The 19,884-nt window shown below is 34.7% G+C and overlaps 1 protein-coding gene across 2 annotated transcripts in view; it reads right to left on the reverse strand.

Annotated features, from left to right (window-relative positions):
• Window positions 1–19,884, reverse strand: part of LOC105258190 (PR domain zinc finger protein 1) — a 44,378-nt gene that overhangs the window by 1,885 nt on the left and 22,609 nt on the right. The window contains exons 1-6 of one of the 2 annotated variants that reach the window (XM_011269305.3): window positions 9,513–10,998; window positions 6,536–6,703; window positions 4,936–5,055; window positions 4,014–4,139; window positions 3,770–3,896; window positions 86–2,002 (exon numbers count right to left, since the gene is read on the reverse strand). In XM_011269305.3, the coding sequence (XP_011267607.1) occupies window positions 86–2,002; window positions 3,770–3,896; window positions 4,014–4,139; window positions 4,936–5,055; window positions 6,536–6,697 (2,452 nt within the window). In that variant the 5' untranslated portion in view covers window positions 6,698–6,703; window positions 9,513–10,998. Of the gene's footprint in view, window positions 1–85; window positions 2,003–3,769; window positions 3,897–4,013; window positions 4,140–4,935; window positions 5,056–6,535; window positions 6,704–9,512; window positions 10,999–19,884 lie in introns of those variants that run through there. The other variant, XM_020029674.2, reaches the window with a different exon arrangement.

Below are 19,884 nucleotides of genomic sequence, written 5' to 3' on the forward strand. Positions count from 1 at the left end.
TGATATAATTAATATAAAAAAAATTTGTCATTATGTGTCCGCATATTATTTTAATTATTTGAAACTATTGGATTGATACGCTTACCAGTATGTACGAGATGATGTTTTTGAAGGTGTGCGAGCTGCGTGAAACTCTTGGTACAGACATTGCACTTGAAGGGTCTTTCGCCGGAATGTGTTCTGAGGTGCACCTTGAGATTCGACAGCTGACCGAAGGTTTTGCAGCAGACGTTGCATTCATAATGCATCTTGCCATCCTTCTTCTTGAGCGGATAAGGTAGCGATCTGTAACCCCTCGAGCCCTGGGAGTTGGGACTGAGTGAGCCGCTCTGGGAACAACCGTGATCGTCGGGTGATAAAGAACTCGCCGGCGAATATCTATTTAGGAACGACGAAGAGTTAGGGTGAATAGTGAGACTTGGGTGATGGCCCAAGTGGAGATTATGCGTTCCTGCGATTAACGCTTGGTTACTGTCAATTTGCATGGTCGACGAGGTGGGTAATTGGTGGCCGTTGCTGCTGGTGGCCGCCTCCAACCGTCTGGCGTCCGTGGACCTTTCATAAACGCCGACGTTGCCGCTCGGTGTGGGCGAATAGGCGGTGCAATTGATGGACAACGGCGCTTCCACGTTATGATGTAGCGAGCCGTTTTGATGGCCGTACAAATTACCGTACGGCCCATAGGACGAGGGTGATTGGATCGGCGAGATTGGCGAGATGCTCTGATTACTACTGCTGCCGCTATTACTATTGCCGGCAGAATTTGGATAGACCGGACTGGCAGATTCGATTTGGCAACTTCCCGAGCCGGTAGCGCCCGAGTTGCCGGAATAAAGAATCGTCGTAGGGGTAGAAATGCCGCTTTGATTCGACGACGGTGATGGCGATTTGGTCTTTCGCTTTGGCGGACAACCGTTTATTGTCGTGGATGCCGAGTGCAGGTTGCTGGTAGACGTCAGGATCGCATTAGATGAAAGTACGTTGGTACTGGAATGAATGGTACCGTTATTGGAGGAGTGCAAGCTCCCGGGATGCATCGGCAGGCTACCGTTGCTTCCTCCGGTGCTCGAATGCGGGCCTCCCGTACTAGAGTGCATGTTGCCGGTGGGGCTCTGCATGCTGGGCAACGCACTGCCATTACCGCTGGTCGAATTAACGCACGTATCCGTTTGCAGGGGCAAGTTCGAGCTGGAATCTGGACTGCAGGGCAGAATGTTGCTGTAACGATGAGACTTTTTGTAAGAATACGCCATTTCGGTGGGACTGGAAGGTGGCGGTGTCACCGAGTCTACGTGAGTCTGATGATGCATCTGATGATGTTGGTGATGTTGTTGCGAACCGCTATTATGATGGTGACCGTGGCTGTTATTGTTATTGTTATCCGTACTGTTGCGCAGTAAAATGTTCTCCAGGATAGAACTACTGGGTGGGTTGACCAGGTAGGCAGATCTACCAGAAGCAGACAGGTTGCTATTTTTGACCTCCGGTTCGTAAAAGGGCTTCTTTTCAGCTATCTCGTCTTCGTTTACAGTTGACAATATCGTACTCTTCTGCAGAATGATGGGCGAAATCGGTGCGATCGGTTTCTGAAGTTCTGGGGTAACTGCTCTATTAGACAGTTCCTGGTCTTTGTCCTTCGTCGGGCTGTCGGTTATGTTTTTTGTTGCCTGGAAGTTGCCATAGGTCTTGGATATCTTGATTTTGACTTTCCTGTATTCGTTCTTCGTTGCGGTATTGTCTTGTTTCAAAATTTCATTGCCGCACACCGATGACTTACTAAAGTCCAGCACATAATTGTTCTCACTATCGGATTCGCTGCTCTCTTCAGGCGGCGTCAAAATTTCATCGTGATAGCCATTGGAATGATAACCTTCATCTGACCTCACAGAACCATCTGTTGGTGTCATCTGACGTCTTTCGTAAATCGTCGAGTCTTTTAAGGGCATCACGTCAACAGTAGGTGAGATTTCTGCTGGTAGGGTTGACTGTTGTACATGTTGTCCTAAGAGATATTTAACATGTTGAATAATGATCAAATTAATTAACGTGATATCCACAATAATTAAAATACTTCAAATAAGTAAATAATATTTGTAAATTTTTGAAAAATGTAAATAACATGTTATAATAGTATATCTATTATGTAATCCATTTTATTTATCATTCTACTATTTTTTCCTTGATATCATATTGATTAATCTTAAAAAATATACAAATAGAGGTAACTGCAATAACGCATAATTCGTACAATTCAATCATATATTTTATATGCTCGTTATATTTTAATATTGAAAATTTTATAAACATGTGTATGTATATACATGTGTGTTAGTATATATTCCCAGATTATTGCGTTTATTTAGGGCATATAGAATGGCGAATCTGCAACGAGTAATCACTGTTGAATTTTGTCATAAAAATATTATCTAATCCATGGACGGAGACCACGAGTGACATAAATCTTTAATAAGCTAAAAAGAAACGCCAAGAAAAATAGATAAATATTAATACAATTAAACGTAAGATTTATGATATATTTCATAAAAATTTATTTCTGCATATTTATTCTATTATTTAAAAGTGATTGTCAGCGGCCAGTTTTAACGTGATATTTTTTTTCCGTTTTAAACTCGATACGGAGTTGGTATAATAATATGTGTATAACATGTTTGTATAATACTTTGTGTTCTATTGTAGATTGCTTTTATTTTCACTCTTTTTTTTATGAAAACAAATTGAATCAAATCTATCCACGTTTATATTTATTCAACGTTATATTGAAATGGTGAGACAGTATCAACTCTCTCTCTCTCTTTTTCTCTCTACTAGTATAATATACTATATGTATATAGTGCTTTGCATGACTGAAACATCTGAAATATCTTACAATTAGTAGTGCAATATTTTTTGCTTTCTTACAGTATTTTTTTATTTAGAAAGAGATTTGGAAGAAAAAAAATTTTTTTCATTAATCGTGTAATTAGAGGTTCATAGGATATAAATCAATTAGTTAATCACGTAAGGCTGTAGAACCAAGAACACAGAAGGTAGTGCGCAAAACAAATGAAATTTATTACATTAAAAAATGTATCGTAACATTTTTACATGAAATAAAACGCAAATTACATGAAATTAATTTCTGTCAATAGACGTTTCGACCTAATTCCAGGGCCTTCTCAATACCAAAAACATTAAACGTAAATATCATGTATGAAAAATCATAAAAACTTTAATATAATTACATGAAAAGTCAATGCTGCCAGCTATTTTGTGATGCATAATATGCCTGCGTAATATTAAATTATAAGTAATTGTCTAATGAGAGATTCATAGGATATAAATCAATTAGTTAATCACTTAAGGCTATAGAACCAAGAACGCATAAGATAGTGCGTAATGTAAATCAAATGTATTACATTAAAAAATGAATCATAACACTTTTACATGAAATAAAACGCAAATTACATGAAATTATTCTTCGGGATTCTTTCCATTTAATTCCAGGTACCTCTCTAAACCTTAAACGTAAATATTATGTATGAAAAAGTTTAATAAGTAAAATTTGAAAAAGTTTAATACAATTACATGAAAAGTCAATGCTGCCAGTTATGTTGTGATACATAATGTGCCTGCGTAATATTGAAGATTTTTTCGTTTCAATGTAAGATAGTAAAAAAGTAACATAAGAGAGGAAGTTGTTCGATAAGATTAATAATTAATATGGGAAAACTCGATTATATATTAAAATTCAAAATGAGGATTTACTTACGTATTCTTTGAAGCATTAGCTCGCCATTGAACGGATAATTGAGTCTTTCCGCGAATTCTCTGCAGTACCAAACCAATAATTCTTGATTCGGTAAAATCGGCTTAATTGTGTAAAAATAAATGTTCATCTGAAATATGAAAGAGTAAGATTGCAACGATGTCACAGTGTCCTCTTGTTTATAATTTAGATGAGGCTCGAAATAAATGTCCCCTCGCGCGAGATGCATTCCACAAAATTATATTACCTTATACTGGCATGCTATTAGGTTTTGCGATTCGGACGAGTAGGCGGGATTCACGTAACGCATCCAATTCGATTTTTGGACATCATAACCATCGATGTAGTAAAACAGCTCGTTGTTCTTATACACCTGACAATGCGAAAATCTTTCTATTTTACGACGATTAAAATATATTTTTAAAATGATCCCAACAGAATATCATTATATTTCGGTTGATTTTTCTGAATTATAAATATATGTAATAATTTATAAGTGTGTATCTCTCTCTCTCTCTCTCCTAGTCATTATAAAAATTAGTTAGTTTTTTAAGATGTTGGTAATTTTTGTAATTGCTGTAATTGGAGGTTCTATGACTAGCGATTGTCTATTATATCATTATAATTATGCAAAAAATTATTTTGGTGTCAACAATCTTTAATTATATTTTCTTAACCATTATCAAGAACATTATGCTACTTGATCAATTCTGGGATTATCTGTTGAAAAAATGTTATCTATTAATAAATTTTTAATTATTTTATATTTATAATAATTTTAATTATTTTATATTTTTTTATGATAGATTTGTACATATTTTTATATTACGATAAGAAAATAGTTTGAAAAGACGCTATTTTATATTCGTGTTTGTCATTTCGATTTACATGTATCATGTATTTTGCGCGGAAATTATAGAAAAACTAGTTAATTATATATAAAATTGATAAATTAGAGACTCAACAATTACTCGCACTTTAAGGTTCATTAGATTTAAAATCAATTTCTGATCTCTGCTGGCGTCTTTTCTCTATATTTTTCCATGTTTTTTCTTAATAATGTATCGCAATTATTTTACGTTAATTAGTACTTTGGAGAAAAATTACTTGTTGTATAATCGTAAACCGGAAGATTTAATTAAACAGCAAATATACAATTAAGTTCTTACCCGCCAGAAATATTTTCGGTTCGCGTCTGCTGGCACCGACTCATTCGTGTATACTTCACCGACCAATGGGCCGAAACGTGTCCCTTTAGGGATGTAACTGGTACTCCATACGCCCAACACCTGCCACATAAATAAATGTTGATTAATCGATCCGATAGGAAATAAAAGATAATGTATATTTCTAGTCTATTTTCAAATTTTCATCTCTTATTTTAAATATTTATACATATATATATATATATGTCTGGTATTCAAAATTATAGATTACTTTTGCAATTCCTCTACTGGTTGTGATTTAAAGATTTCCGAGAAATTGCAAAATTTTTTCTATATATAAAATTTAAATTCTATTCGGAAAGTTCATTTGATGGCAAAAGCTATACCAAAACGTATAAATGATGGGTGATTGGTAAAAGCATTGTTTGCTCCCTTCGATATTCTCATCGCTCATTCTTTATCAACATTGTTAAAATACGCGGTAGAAGATAGAACCTATTTTCATTCCGATTCACGTTAGAATAGAATCCAACCTATTGCATAGAAACGTATATTCGTCCAAAACTAATTTAACTCTTCGGTGCTTTCAATTCGGCGCGCGTTTCCGATGCTTCTGTTTCTTTTTTGACAAACGAAAGCTCGAATGTCGATTAGCCGACGCGAATCTATATATTACATCGTTGTGCAATTCAGCTCGGAATGTTTCGATTCTTTCGTAGAGAAATTTGAAATTTTGTAAGCGTTATAGAGAGAGAAAAAGAGAGAAAGAATTTCGAGTGAGTCTCGCGTTCGATATAGAATCGCGTCTCCCGTTTTCCGCCTTGAGAAAAGTGTAACAATTCGATTTCGTCTCCTAGTCATGTCTCGTAAATTAATTAATTTCGTCACTCGGTCAAATTTAATTTCATATCATCGAGCCAACTTTTCACGTATTCGTATTTTCTATATCGTGATATCTAAAAATTGTATCCTTTCGTCGTTTTCATAAACCTGAGTGTATCGTTCATCTTTTTTAACGAAGAAATTATAAATGAGAAATGTTGAACAAAATAAAATTAAAAATAATTAATAAAAATGAAATAGTTAAAAAAAAAAGAACGAGAAATAACTGAAATCAAAGTTATGTTACATGAGAATTGTAATTGAAAACATATATATAGACTGATGATGAAAAATGATGTTAATAAAAACTTTAACGAACAAAAGAGAGAATAAAAATTATTAATTATCAGTAAATTTTTATTAATAGATATTTAAGTTTACGTTATGAAAGATGCAATATGAAGAATAATTTGATTGTGTATCGTGTGGTTTTGCATATATTATACATGTAATATTGAAAATTATACAATATAACATCTGTTTAAATTCTACAGTTTCTGTATCTCTATATGGCTTAACGTTACACTTTAAGAGATTGCAATTTTTCTCAGAATTCATCACTTTTCTTGCAAAACTTTAAGCGAGCTCAGTTGGAAAAAATTAATAAATGATAAATGGACACAATTCGCGCAATTAAATGCTCGCAGTTAAATTTATAATTCTCGAGGAGATTTTGAAATAAGATATTTTTATAATTATATTATATTATAAAAGAACGTACATTGGGAGCTTGAGATTGCTTGAGGATCAGATTCCGCGGCAAAGATGCTTCCGCACGATTGGTATCGTTCGGCGATGTCGCCACATCCGGTACCAAATATACGGCGTGTTGCTCGAATTCTTCCTCCCTCAAGGTCGTATGATCCCACTCGCTGGCCTCCATTCTTCGCTGAAAATTGAATCGAACATTTTTAATTGCATTCAATATTGAAAAGATTTTGCGAAAATATTATTTCTTAATTTACTAAATTTGTTCAAATTTATATATCTCTTCAGCTTATTTTCATATGAATTAATTAATACATTTCGTAATATGTGTAAAAACGTTTAAATTCGAATAATAAATTATTTTACGAGATGTAATTTTTACGAAGTAATTTTATTTAAACTCATAGTGTATATATATTTTTATCGTAAAATATTTTCAATGAAAATTTTATCAGTATTGGCGAAAAAGCTGCAAAATATTTTAATTTTAAATTTAAATTTATTTTATATAATTCCATAATTAGATACTTTTAGATATTATTGGATACTTTTCCATAATTAGATCTTTAATAATTTTAACTGATAGAGAGCAATGTATTATTGTAGCAGTCTTGAAAGATGCATTCAAACAGACGATAAATTAGATATCTTTTTTAACAGATTATGTGATTAAAAATCTTTGTGATTTTTTTGCAAGTATCGTTTGTAATATTATATATAATACATTACTGTCGCATTATTTTTCATTCATAGAATTTGAAATTATCCGTTTGCTAACAATCCTTAGGAAGATCGTCAACTGTATGCTTCATTCTTGTCCGTTCAATAGCGCTCGAATGAATAATCGAAGTCTCGTCATTGATGCTTTACTATTTTTTACCCATACCGTTTTTTTTATAGGTTTACGTTTTTTTATTTTTATCAAGCAAACGCTCGGTTAAGTTCAGGCGTCTCGCGAATCTTAATCGCAATTATTGTCGAAGGAATAATTAAAAGCCCCAGCGTTACATTTCTATTTTTTGTTACACATATTTATTGAAACTTCAGGAAATTATGAATTTGTAATGTGCTCGAATCGGACTATCCAGAACTGACTGGATCGATATGCATGTAAATAAATAGCCAACACGTGAAAATAGTCGTGGCTTCTGGATTTTTCGCTCAATGCTTTTGACTGAAATCTTATATTATTTTAGAAATTTCGAAAGACAATTTAATCAATGATCGTGCAAACTGGAAATAAATAACAATTGCATCCACGTGTATAGTGATTTTTAGAACATTAAATTATTCTCAAGAATTTTTCCCACGAATATCAAATAATCGTCTGTGCATAAAATCGTGATCGAATTGAATAAATCGCCGTTCGCGATTTGGTTTTCTCGTTGATTCTCCAATTTACGGTGGTGCAACACTTTAACACCGCGAAAGTGAAACCCGTCCACGCATTGATCGACTGCAGGGGTAAGAGGGAGGGAGAGAAGAGAAGGAAGGGCGCGGGGGCATAAACTCTGAAGTCCTCCCCATCCGCTACCACCCGCCGGGGGTTTTCGCTACCCGATGGATTTCGATTTCCATGAAAATCGCGCACTGTCGCAAACCACTCGCTCGCATGTACTTTCAACGTGATTTTCCAACCAAAAGCGTTTTATCGCGTTTTTTGAAAATTCAACAAACAGATTTTTAACAAAATAAATATCACAATTTCGAAGAGAGAGAGAGAGAGAGAGAGAGAGAGAGAGAGAGAGAGAGAGAGAGAGAAATTAATTTTCCTTCCGAAATATAATTCATATAATTTTATGTTCTACAAGTTTTATAATTTTTAGACAAATATAATTTTTTAATAATTTTTTTCTATTTCTCTCCCTGCGACTTTTTGTAAATTAAAATATTCTAATTAAATTTTTTAAAGATTCTTAAAAAGCTTTCTCGATTTTGCTGGGTAACTTTAGGAATTTTAATTTACTTCCTTCTTGCAATTTTTGAAAATTTGATTTGTTATGTGAAATTGATACTTTTATGATTTTTTTGAGAAAGCTTTTTTTCTTCTTTCTAGTCTCAAAGAATTGAAAATACAGGTATTGCGTAGCATAGTTTGCCTGAAAGAAAAACATTTCTTTACCATAATGTTACTTCCGTATTTCATATGATACTTATTTAGTTAAATTAATTATAAATTATTTAATTTTTAATTACAAGTTTTAAGTTTTTAATTATTTATATATTTATCATCCTTCTTTTGATTAAAAAATTATTGTCTCATAATGGAATCAACTGATTGTGAGATCAGTTCAATCAGTTGTTTTAATTTATTTTCAAATTTGCCGGCATACACTAATTTATTGGGTTTTAATTGCAAATCATTATAATAAAGCCCTTTTAAACTCTTGTAAGCCTTTCATTTGGCAGTAAATTTCTAAACAGCAGGTCCAAAATATAAAGATTGATATATAGTGCATTGTACGCACACTTGACAAATTTGCATTCAAAAAATTGCAGCCGCGACAGAATCGATTTCTGGCGAAAAGGCACATAGGATATTTTGGCCCTGGTTGCGTTACGAACTTTTAATCTTTTATAGGTTGCACACATATAATTGATTTTTAATAAAAGTGATATTTTTGATAGTGATTTTCTATCTCTCCTTTTTCCACTTCAATTCGAAATATCTCATAAAGTATTTACAATAATTGGCATTACAGAGAGAAGTTATTTTTTCATTGCTTCAAATTTTCGAATAATCAAATTTTCAAAGAATCATATATACAGAATCTTTTTATCTCATTATCATTAATTTTAAAACAGCAAACATTATCTTCACATACGCACATCCTCCGTATTTTCCATGATTTTAAATTCTAACATAATGAAAGAAAAAGCGTACTATTTTTTACTTTGGCTAAAGTAAAACACGATTAAAAGCGATGGCATTCTAACTTAATAAAATTATAGTTTTCTTCATATAATCTTTCCACATATTCGATACTAACCGCGTGATATATTTCGATATTCCGGATATTCGCGGCTTCTATTCAGAGCATCGGATGTCTAGACAATATCCACAACGGCAACGGGGTTATTCCTCGAGGTGCAGATAGGTAGCTAGGTTCACCAGCCTGAATCACCCCGAGGATATCTCTTCTGTCGCGATCCTTTCGCCTTTTGTTGCGCGACCGTGCGTGCGCGCTGCAAAAGTCTCTAAACCATCGCGGGCCGCCCTTTATGTTATTCTGTGGTTTCTCAGAGAGACCGGCATCTCGCCGGTCGCATTCGGGAGCCGATCCACTTGGCCTCGCGCTGGCGGGCGACGCAGGGCGCCGTTTATCCTCAACATTTATCTCGCCCGATCTGATATCGCAGCGAGGATCGCACGAAGGGCGAGGGCGAGAAATGACGTCGATAAGGCCGATCGCTGTCCCGACTTTTCGCTTAACTAGGCGGTCCCTACGCGGCCACCTACGCGGCGACGACGCTTATCGATTATCAGGACATCGGGGAAAAAACGCGATCGATCCTCGGATTCGGTTGGTAGATCGGTTTCCTTGTCGAAATCGTCTCTGCCCTCAGTTCGTTGTCAACAACCGAATCTCGCCCGAGAGAGACGCGTCCTCCCTTATATTCCTCTCCTCTCCACCGATCGATCGATCTTGGATCGCTGGCACACGCGTGCACACACTCGTGATTATTCACACTGCCGATCGAGGCATCTCCCTCGTGTCATCCCCCTCGAAGCGTCGTCCGACAACGCGCGCACTGTTGCCGGCTTTCGCGAACAATCACACTCCTCGGCACCGATCGGCGACGATACCGTAGGATACCTGCCGATTCCTCCTTTCGAAAAATCGCCAACGTTTTTTTTTTTTTCGGCGAAGCCACTCGCGGGGCTCGGCGACAAATTCGCGGCGACCCTCTTTTCGCGTATAGGGGTTGCGCCTCCGCCTCGGTGTAGTTCTCCTCGGCGGGATGACACACGCAAGAGAGCGCGGTGTGTGTGGAACTCGGGTAGACCTGACCTAGCCCAACGCGACTCGGCTTGACTCTCCTCCCGTCCTCCTCCCCTTCGCGTCGGTATTGGTCGGCGGATATACGTCGGTCTCCCTTCCGCTTCCGTCGGTACCCCTCTCTCTCTCTCTCTCTCTCGCTCGCTCGCTCGCCGTCTCTCCCTCTCTCGCGCTCTCGGTTCTCTTTCTCTCTTTCTGACGCACGCGGACGTGGTGGTGCGCCCGCAAAGCTGCCAGACCAGAGCCAGAGGTGGTGCATTTCTCCGCGCTGCGCTTTCGATCGACCCGTTGCCAGAGGTTTCCTCCCCCTCCCTCTCCCTCCTCCTCTCCCTCGGCCCTCGCCCTTCCTCGCCACCCCGAATCCTCCTCCCGTTCCTCCCTCCGTGCGTCTCGCTTTATCGTACACCACTTTTATATCCCCGGTCTATCATTCCCGGTCCATCCCCCCTCCCCCCCCGCTCGTTCCTTTTCGTTCCCCGCTGCCGGCCGCCTTTCCCCCCCCCCCCGGTCGGTTCTTTTTCTCTCGTGCATTTCCCTCTCGCGTCCTCGTCTTGCCATTTATCGCGTTTCACCCTCCTCGTCTCTCCGTGGTCTCCCGTTACCCCTTTCAGGCCGCCCGCTTCGACGCGCGTGCAACCTACCCCTGTTTTATGCGCCGCTTTCTCCCTTTCTCTCCGTCGACGCAGTGCTTGTTTGCCCGTCCCTCGTTGTTGTCGATGATGATAGAAGACATGCGCCGATCATTTCCTCAAGTTTAATTCTTACATACGATAACTTGTCGTGTTGTCATTTTAAAACGCCATCCGTACCGAAAGGGAGCTCCAGCGAAAGTTGGTGATGAACTAGGAAATTTGAAGTTCGAAAATATACGTAATACGGGGCTATATATTTTTCAATTTCATCCCCTTTAATTTAAGTTTTAGTAAAATAAAGCAAGAATGTTCGATATGTGAAATAAAATCGATTAATTTTTAGCAATAATAATTTAAATTTTGCGATGGAAGGGGGTTGATTATATTTTATGTATGCGCCTCTTGCAATTTATTTTTCATTATTACGTTTTCCGCAGTTTTTATGGTAATGACGAGAGAGTTGCGTATTCGAAAATTATGTGTTTTTTTTTCTTTTTTTTCAAAAAAATATCTCTTGTTTTTTTATCGTATCTCATGGTCCCATAACGCATTATTTTTATCTCGTCTTTTTTATGTTCTTTTTCGATACATCCCTCTGCCCTGCATCGTTCGAACCTTTCTGTGCACCATTTCTCCTTGTCTGCCGCCCTCTCGCAATCCCTTTACGGGGACGTGCGTTTAACCTCCCCGACTACTTCGAGCTCGCCCCTCCAACCATCTATTTTCATTCACAACTTGGGGAAGGTGCGAGACGTTCGCGTACGATGCACAAACACGTAACGCAAGTTAATAGAGAACTTACCATTATATTTAAATACTTTGACACACATTCTACCAACACACACATGTGTATATCTAAAAAGTTTTCGATTAATTTATTCGTAAAGAAAATTATATTATATTATATTGCAAATTATAATATATTATATAACATATAATATAATTTATATTGAAAATTATATTATATTGATAGTTTTCAAGCTATTATTGGAAAAAAAACATTTTGCAAAAATGAAATACGTCTCATTTAATTGATAAAGAGAGTATTCGATAGGTCCATTGCAGCTGTTGTTTGCACGAGATCATGCGCATGAAATGTCAGAATTTATTAATGAATTCTATGGAGATGACAATAAGTATAATGTTCGCGGCATATAAATTCTTGGTCGGTTTTTTGCGCGTCGATTTCACGATCACCGAGTATGTGGAATCCAACTGGCCCAGACCCTGGCCCAGAGTCACGGCCATTCGAGATCGGTAACCCCGTTCACTCCGTTCACCACATATGAGACACGCGCTCGCGCGCGCGTAACTCGAGTCTTTTTCGAATCATTGCGAGATTAGTCGACGGGACCGCCGACACATCACAACGCGAGAAGGAAGGTCGTCGAACCCTCGAAACTCTCGGACCCTAATTCAAAAGACCGGTCTCGATTCCACCGCACAAGGTTACGTGAGCAATCATCGAGGACTCTTTTCGCGTTTCGAGAAATTCAATTGTTCATTTGGAAAAATAGACAAGTCGCAGTTATCGTGAATTTTTGAGGGTGTAGACGCATCGTATTTACAACTTTTAAATCAGAATTATCAAAGCAATCTTTATTTACTACTTATACAGGATTTCTAAAACGATGTCGGCGATTTTAAGGGCGTATTCTAGGGGTTAAAATAAGAAAAAATTCATATAAACATGGGTTCAAAAATGCTTTTCCTCCGAGTTATAGCCCTCTAAAGTTGAGGAAAAAAATTGTCAAAATCACATAAAAATGAAACTCATTATTAATTATTACGCTGTGCAAAACTTTAACGTTCTATGAAAAAGTCTCCGAGAGTTACAATACATTTTTCGATTTTTTCCCTCAACTTTAGAGGGCTATAATTCGCAGGAAAAGCATTTTTAGACTCATGTTTATATGTACTTTTTTTCTTATTTTAATCCTTAGAATACGCCCTTAAAATCTCCGACATAGTTTTAGAAATACCCTGTATAAGATTACAATTTTCCATTGCTCAAGATAATTTAAATTTTCTTAACTAAATTTTCTCTAATTAAATAATTTACTTTCTGATTTGCGAGATTCAATTCGAGATTATAAAAATCAAAAAAAATTATAATCTTTCTTTAAAACATTTTTTAGAGAGCCTTCTCTCTTTCAAGAATCTTATCGAAATCCACGATAATAAGATTTTGAATAGCGTAATATATATTTGTTTCGTAATAACTGTTCGCACGGATACTATATTCATGAGCCATAAAATAAATTTATATCGAAAAAGAATAGAGGTTTTCAACACGCAATAAGAGTAACAAAATATATATTTACCGCAGAACGATTTAGCATTACAATATATTGATTCGCTATAATTCACCTGGTGCTGTTTCCGATACTAATGGAATATTGGATTGTGCGTGATTTATTCGTAATTTTATCAAAATCGCGCATACGGTAAAGTGTCATTTGCGCAAGATTTTTTTGCTTTATTCATGCATATTATCCCGACTTTCCATTACAAAATTTACATTCGACTGCTCGTTAAATTATGGCGATATCGATCATCCATTGCTTACGGATTCACCGGGAAAATTAATTAATTGACGAGCGCAGGAAAATAAACCCTAGGGAAAGGACCGCTATTGCAAATAATGCAATAAATAATAGGGTTGCACGAGATATCAAGATTTGTCTTGATATTGTCTTGTCTTGTCTTGAATTTCAAGACAAGATCAAGACAAGATTTTTAATTAGTTATCAAGACAATACGAAGACTGTCAAAATTATTAGTCTTGTCAAGATTATTGGTTCTTAAAAAAACTAAAATATTTATATTTGTAAATGAAAAAAAATCACTATATACGAATTTAAAAAAATTTTATTCAATAAAAACATTTATATTAATAAATTTAAAAACATTTAATATTAATACAATATAACATTTTTATAAATTAGAAATCAAACTCGCAAATTTTAGATATTAAAGAGCATTTTCATTCTTAAAATGTTTCGAGCCATTTTTGACAATATGGGATAAATATAAACCTAATTTTTTTACCACTCCAAAATATTTATATCTGCACATTCCCTTGGAGCCTGTAAATAGTTATTAATTTCTGTTTTCCATGAAACAGTAAATGTTTTTTTATGTAAATAGACGGCATTTATATTGATTGCATAATAATTATTATAATTAAAATATAATACAATAGTAATAATTATTTCAAATTATATTAAAAAAATTATGTTAAATATTATTCAAATAATTTTGTAATATTAGATAAAAAATTATTAATAAAATCGAGACAAGACAATACAAGACGAGATTTTTGCTACCAATATTCACTCAAGGCCAAGACAAGATTTAAATTTTTGAAAATTTTCAATACCAATACACAATATTCTTACGAATATTGTCTCGTCTTGGGTCTTGTGCAACCCTAATAAATAAAGAGAAAGATTTGAGAGCTCCACGTGTCAAATTGAGATTACAACTGGCGAATATCATGCCGTTGACCTCCTCTGATGTGTGACGAAATTTCGGCATGTGGACATACGCGACATATGGCTGAATTTCACTTTTCGATGGAACAACGCATGCGATTCACCTCTCGATGCGATTTTCACGATAGCGAGCCAGCCAGCAGCGGTCCTACGCCTAGCGAAAGAAGTTTCCGCGTGAATCGCCGACGACTACTAACCTAGATATGTTCCTCGGGGTCGTCGATCTTTTCCCTCCTCGGCAGGAGAACGCGACTGTGTACCAGATATATTAATTTCCTACGGTACGACCGCTTCTTGCACACGAATCGAACGTCAGCGTGTGCTTGCGAACTTTCGGAAATAGTTTGTCTTCTGTAGGTCAGTATTTTCTCGGATACAAAAGCTTACCGCAGACGCTGACGTAGCCGTATTGTTGCAACCGAAGTAAAAATTTGTTGCAATCTATTATTATTATTAATTTTATATTTTAATGCCAATCTCTTAAATTTGTTTAGAATAAAAATAATTAATAAATTTTAACGCTTCCAATATATTTGGATTAAATGAAATTTATGTAAAAAAGATACTTGGCAGCAAATTTAAGAGTTTCTAACTTTTAAATTAAACGTTTGTTAGAAATGCAAATATTTATTGGCAAATATATATTAATTTAGTTAAATAATTCTTTAAATCGAATCATAAAATTTATTTATATAACAAAATTATCGCAATGTTATCTAGTTAAAAATGTTTTAATTAAACTTTTGAAAATATAAAAATGTAATGATATAAATATACGAATTCTTAATAGAGGGAAATTGAACTATTTTCCATTTCGAAATGTTTATTTCAAATTTGCGATGACACAGAAATGTGTCTAGAGTTACCATGTCATAAACATAATTATACATTTTTCTCTATTATTTCTCAGGTTTTTGGTGGATCCGCGTATCAAAATGTCCACATTTATCGATTTTCGTTCGAGAAGAAAATCGGAATGCCTTGAAAAAGTCGAAAATTGCTAGCGGCATTCGCGCGTCACTAAGTTTCTAATCAGACACGTAATAGCGGTCACCACGGATAGAAAACCGAATGTGAACCGGAAACGTCGTTTCCATGGAACCCATTTGGATCGAAGCAAGGTGTTTTGCCTCCCGCGCGCGCCGTTCAGCGCACTTGTAACTGTTACTTTAGAAGTATATAACGGACCGTCGACGTACGTACGTATGTACGTGTTTATCAAGTGGATTGCGTGTGCGTAAAGATTGCGGCGAATAACGGGGAGAAATTTGTTTGCCGCGCGAGAGCCCGAAATCCGTACCGTCCTGCTCGCGATTTACATATTTTCAACGAAACCATATTCCCGACTCGATAAAATCGCGCGATACAATTATACTCGTTTGCGTAATTGCTGATAGGATTGTGATTAAGTAAGTGCAAAATTAAATATTATATCATATATATTATATTATATTTTTTATTTTTAAGTAAGTGCAACATTAAATATATTAAATTAAATACCAGCAAGATATTTATTTTTCTCATTTGTTTCCTGCGACTTATATTTTTCTGTTTTATTGTTGTATGTTATCTTATATTTGAAAATTATTTTTATTCGATAATTGTATTCTTTATTAAATGTAATTAGATCTCCGTTTCTACTCTTGCGAAAGAAAGTTTGAAAATTCTAGAAATGCTATTATCATATATATATTTTTGATGAGGACGCTCTTGATAAAAATATATATTTAAAAAAAAAATGCTTTTAGTAGTTTTAGATACTATAGTAAAAAGCTGTATGTGTCTGCATATTTGAATCATAGTTGAAGGATTTCCGAGGAATTAAAGATAATAGATACTTGCTGAAATTGAAGGCTGAGGTAATTAAAACTGCGACGCGGCAAGTTGCACATAAAAAAAACGTTAATTATTCCATGACAAGCCAGCGAGGATTTACTTTAACACAAAAGTAACGCAAAGTAACAGCTCTTCCTACAAAAAACTTAAACGCAATATGTCCCGGTTCAAAGCCTTATAGGTCATTGACCTCTCGCGCAGTCGGCGAAGCATCGACCTTCTTACAAACGTCCAGACCTTTCTTAACCGCGGAAGACACAAAACTAATATTTCAGGTGTCTGTTTAAATAATTGCCTAATCTTACGAATATTAAGCAGCTAATTTTTTTCGTCCATATTTACAAACGCTAGCAATTAGCAAACATTGATTGAATAGCCACGAAATAAATAATAAAAGTAGTCTTCTCTATTTTAGAAAATAGGAAGAACATTGAATAAAATTAAACATTTATTTAACAAAGTTCAATTAACATATATATCAATCTTTGTTTCTTTTTAATTTATTTAAATGTTATGTTAGCAAAGATTTTCTGAAAATGTAAAAGTTACAGATTTAAACAAAATCTATTTAACGTCAAATTTGGCTTTTGTTCATGTATTCTCGTTTATCGATAACGGTGCTCAAGCAGGAAACTCGCTGAAATATTTAGCATCCTGAGCATCGGGTAACTACCGGTTTGTAGCTGCTTCCTGTGGCTTGAAAAGTTTTCTGTCTGAAAATGCGGCACTGCTCACTTGCGACACTTGCAATCCCGAGTACTTCTAAAGCGTCTCGTCTTTAAAATATTATATTTTACGAAACAACTTTATGCCATTGTCTTTATGAAACTTATATGACACGATATTCTAAATATTTTTATATTTTTATTAATAGATTATATTAAGATTACATCTCTTCTCTCTCTCTCTCTCTCAATTTAGATATAAAATATTTAGTTTTCAATATAGGTGAGCTCTTAAATGTTTAATTGTTCATACTTCGGAAACTGAATAGACTGAAAACATTTTTAATAAGATTTTAATAAGATTTATTTCAAAATGCAAGTATGAAAAATGCTAAATGTGTAATGTTTCTTTTTCAAATTTGTGAAAAATAAAAGTTACAATTTCACAAATTTTAATCGATATATTATACAAAAGCTTCAACGCTCCAACTTGGGACAGTTGCAATCCCGAGCACTTCTAAAGAGTCTCGTCTTTAAAATATTATATTTTACGAAACAACTTTGTGCCATTGTCTTTATGAAACTTATATGACACGATATTCTAAATATTTTTATATTTTTATTAATAGATTATATTAAGATTACATCTCTTCTCTCTCTCTCATCTAATTTAGATATTAAATATTTAGTTTTCAATATAGGTGAGCTCTTAAATGTTTAATTGTTCATACTTCGGAAACTGAATAGACTGAAAACATTTTTAATAAGATTTTAATAAGATTTATTTCAAAATGCAAGTATGAAAAATGCTAAATGTGTAATGTTTTTTATTTTCAAATTTGTGAAAAATAAAAGTTACAATTTCACAAATTTTAGTCGATATACAAAAGCTCCAACGCGAGAGGAGGACACGTTTTCCCCTAATCTTTCTTTATTGTTCTCTTACTATCTTTTGAAGTGACGAGTGAAACATCCCCGCATCTTCGATTTCAGCGAGTTTCCATTCATCGCGCGTAACATTGAAAATCTCGTTTTCCAGTCGGCCGAGCGCGGCTTTAGAGGCCGTTGTACCCGGCTGGTAGCAAAATGTAAACCGGAAAAGTAACGAGTAAGTGAATTAGCAAAGTGAGTTCGCGATTGCCTCCACCTTCTCGTCCCTCTCGCTCGTCCAACCTCACTCTCTCCCCACACCCCACCCCCTTGAGCGAGCGAGCGAGGTTCGTCCTTCTTTCTTCTCGTTTGCCACGGCACCTTCTCCATTCTCTCTTCGCCACGGATCTGAAAGAAGGTCTCTGACGGTCATTGTCCCACTTGGAGGTCTACTTGGACTTGGACCACACCATAGGCATGGTGCACTGAGTAACGAGGTTCCGATACCCCCATAGGGGATCTTTGCCCGCACAACGTCTATAGGGTGTCCTGGAACCATTGTTGCTACTTTTGTACACTGAGGAAAAAATTATGTTGAAATGAAAAAATTTTAGTTAACTCAAGAAAGCTATTTATTCGGTGGGTACTAATCACGTATTTACTTGTATTCAAAACGTCTGTTTGCTTAAGTCAAGTATTTCTTTATTCTTATATGTTTAAAAAAATATATATGCTTGAAAAATATAATTTTTAATTAAATATTTTTATATTTTAATTTTACAAAATATTTATTAAAATGCACTTTTTGTTCCCAAAAATTTTTAATTTTTTAATTAAAAAAAATAACATATTTAATTTAATAAATTATAGTATATATTTTACGAAAATAGTATTTTTAGTAAATATAAAAAATATATAAATAAAAATAATGTACTTAATATAACATGCATATTTAATTAAAATTAAATGCTTTTGCTTAAATGAAATAAACAATTCCTTCCATTAGAGCAAAAGTTTCGAGGAAACAAATTTATTTGATTCAAAAAAATTTTTTCCTTAGTGTATATACACATATTTTTTTCGATGTATTACCATAAATTCCCGTTTCCTTACGATAGCTATATGTTTAATTGTGACGTTAAAAGTGAGGAATCATGCAAATCTTTTCCTTACGAAATATATTGAAATCGATATTTTTTGTCATCTACGCGTTTGATAATATAAATTTGTAAAATATAACGACAGCTGTTTCTTTTACTATCTTGCATACTAATAAATATACATGAAACTCAATCTGCACATATGTCCTACATTTTCAATGAAAATGGATCTTGTGGGAATTATTCAAGATTTACATGAATATTTCAACAGAAACCTTCGATATATTTCATCAATCTATACTGTCGAACGCGAACGAAGTGATATATGAAAAAAAAATTATTTCGCGAGAAAAAATTCATGATTTCTTATTTTTGATATCATAATTCATTCTAATGTCAGCGATTATTAAGTTTTAATAGTAATATACATCTAAGTTTCTTTAGACTAGATGAGCTCTTATTCTCAATGAGAAAATCAAAACTTTATTATAATAGAAACTTGAAATATTATCATAAAAATCAAATTATTATTAAAGATTAAAGAGTTATATATATATAAAGATTTATAAATTCAATGTCTAATAAAATTAAGGAAAATGATAAAAATATAGCTTTTAAATCTAGCCATTACATATAGTTACATAATTGCAAGGAACAATAAATTGATAAATAAACTTTTATTATCGATTCACAATGATTTATTTTGATTAATTTTCCTCAAAATGTGAAAATTATAAATCGTAATTGCATGCTGTCATTTA

The sequence above is a fragment of the Camponotus floridanus genome, unplaced genomic scaffold (genome assembly GCF_003227725.1).
Source record: "Camponotus floridanus strain SB8 unplaced genomic scaffold, Cflo_v7.5 scaffold8, whole genome shotgun sequence".
Lineage (NCBI taxonomy): Eukaryota > Metazoa > Arthropoda > Insecta > Hymenoptera > Formicidae > Camponotus > Camponotus floridanus.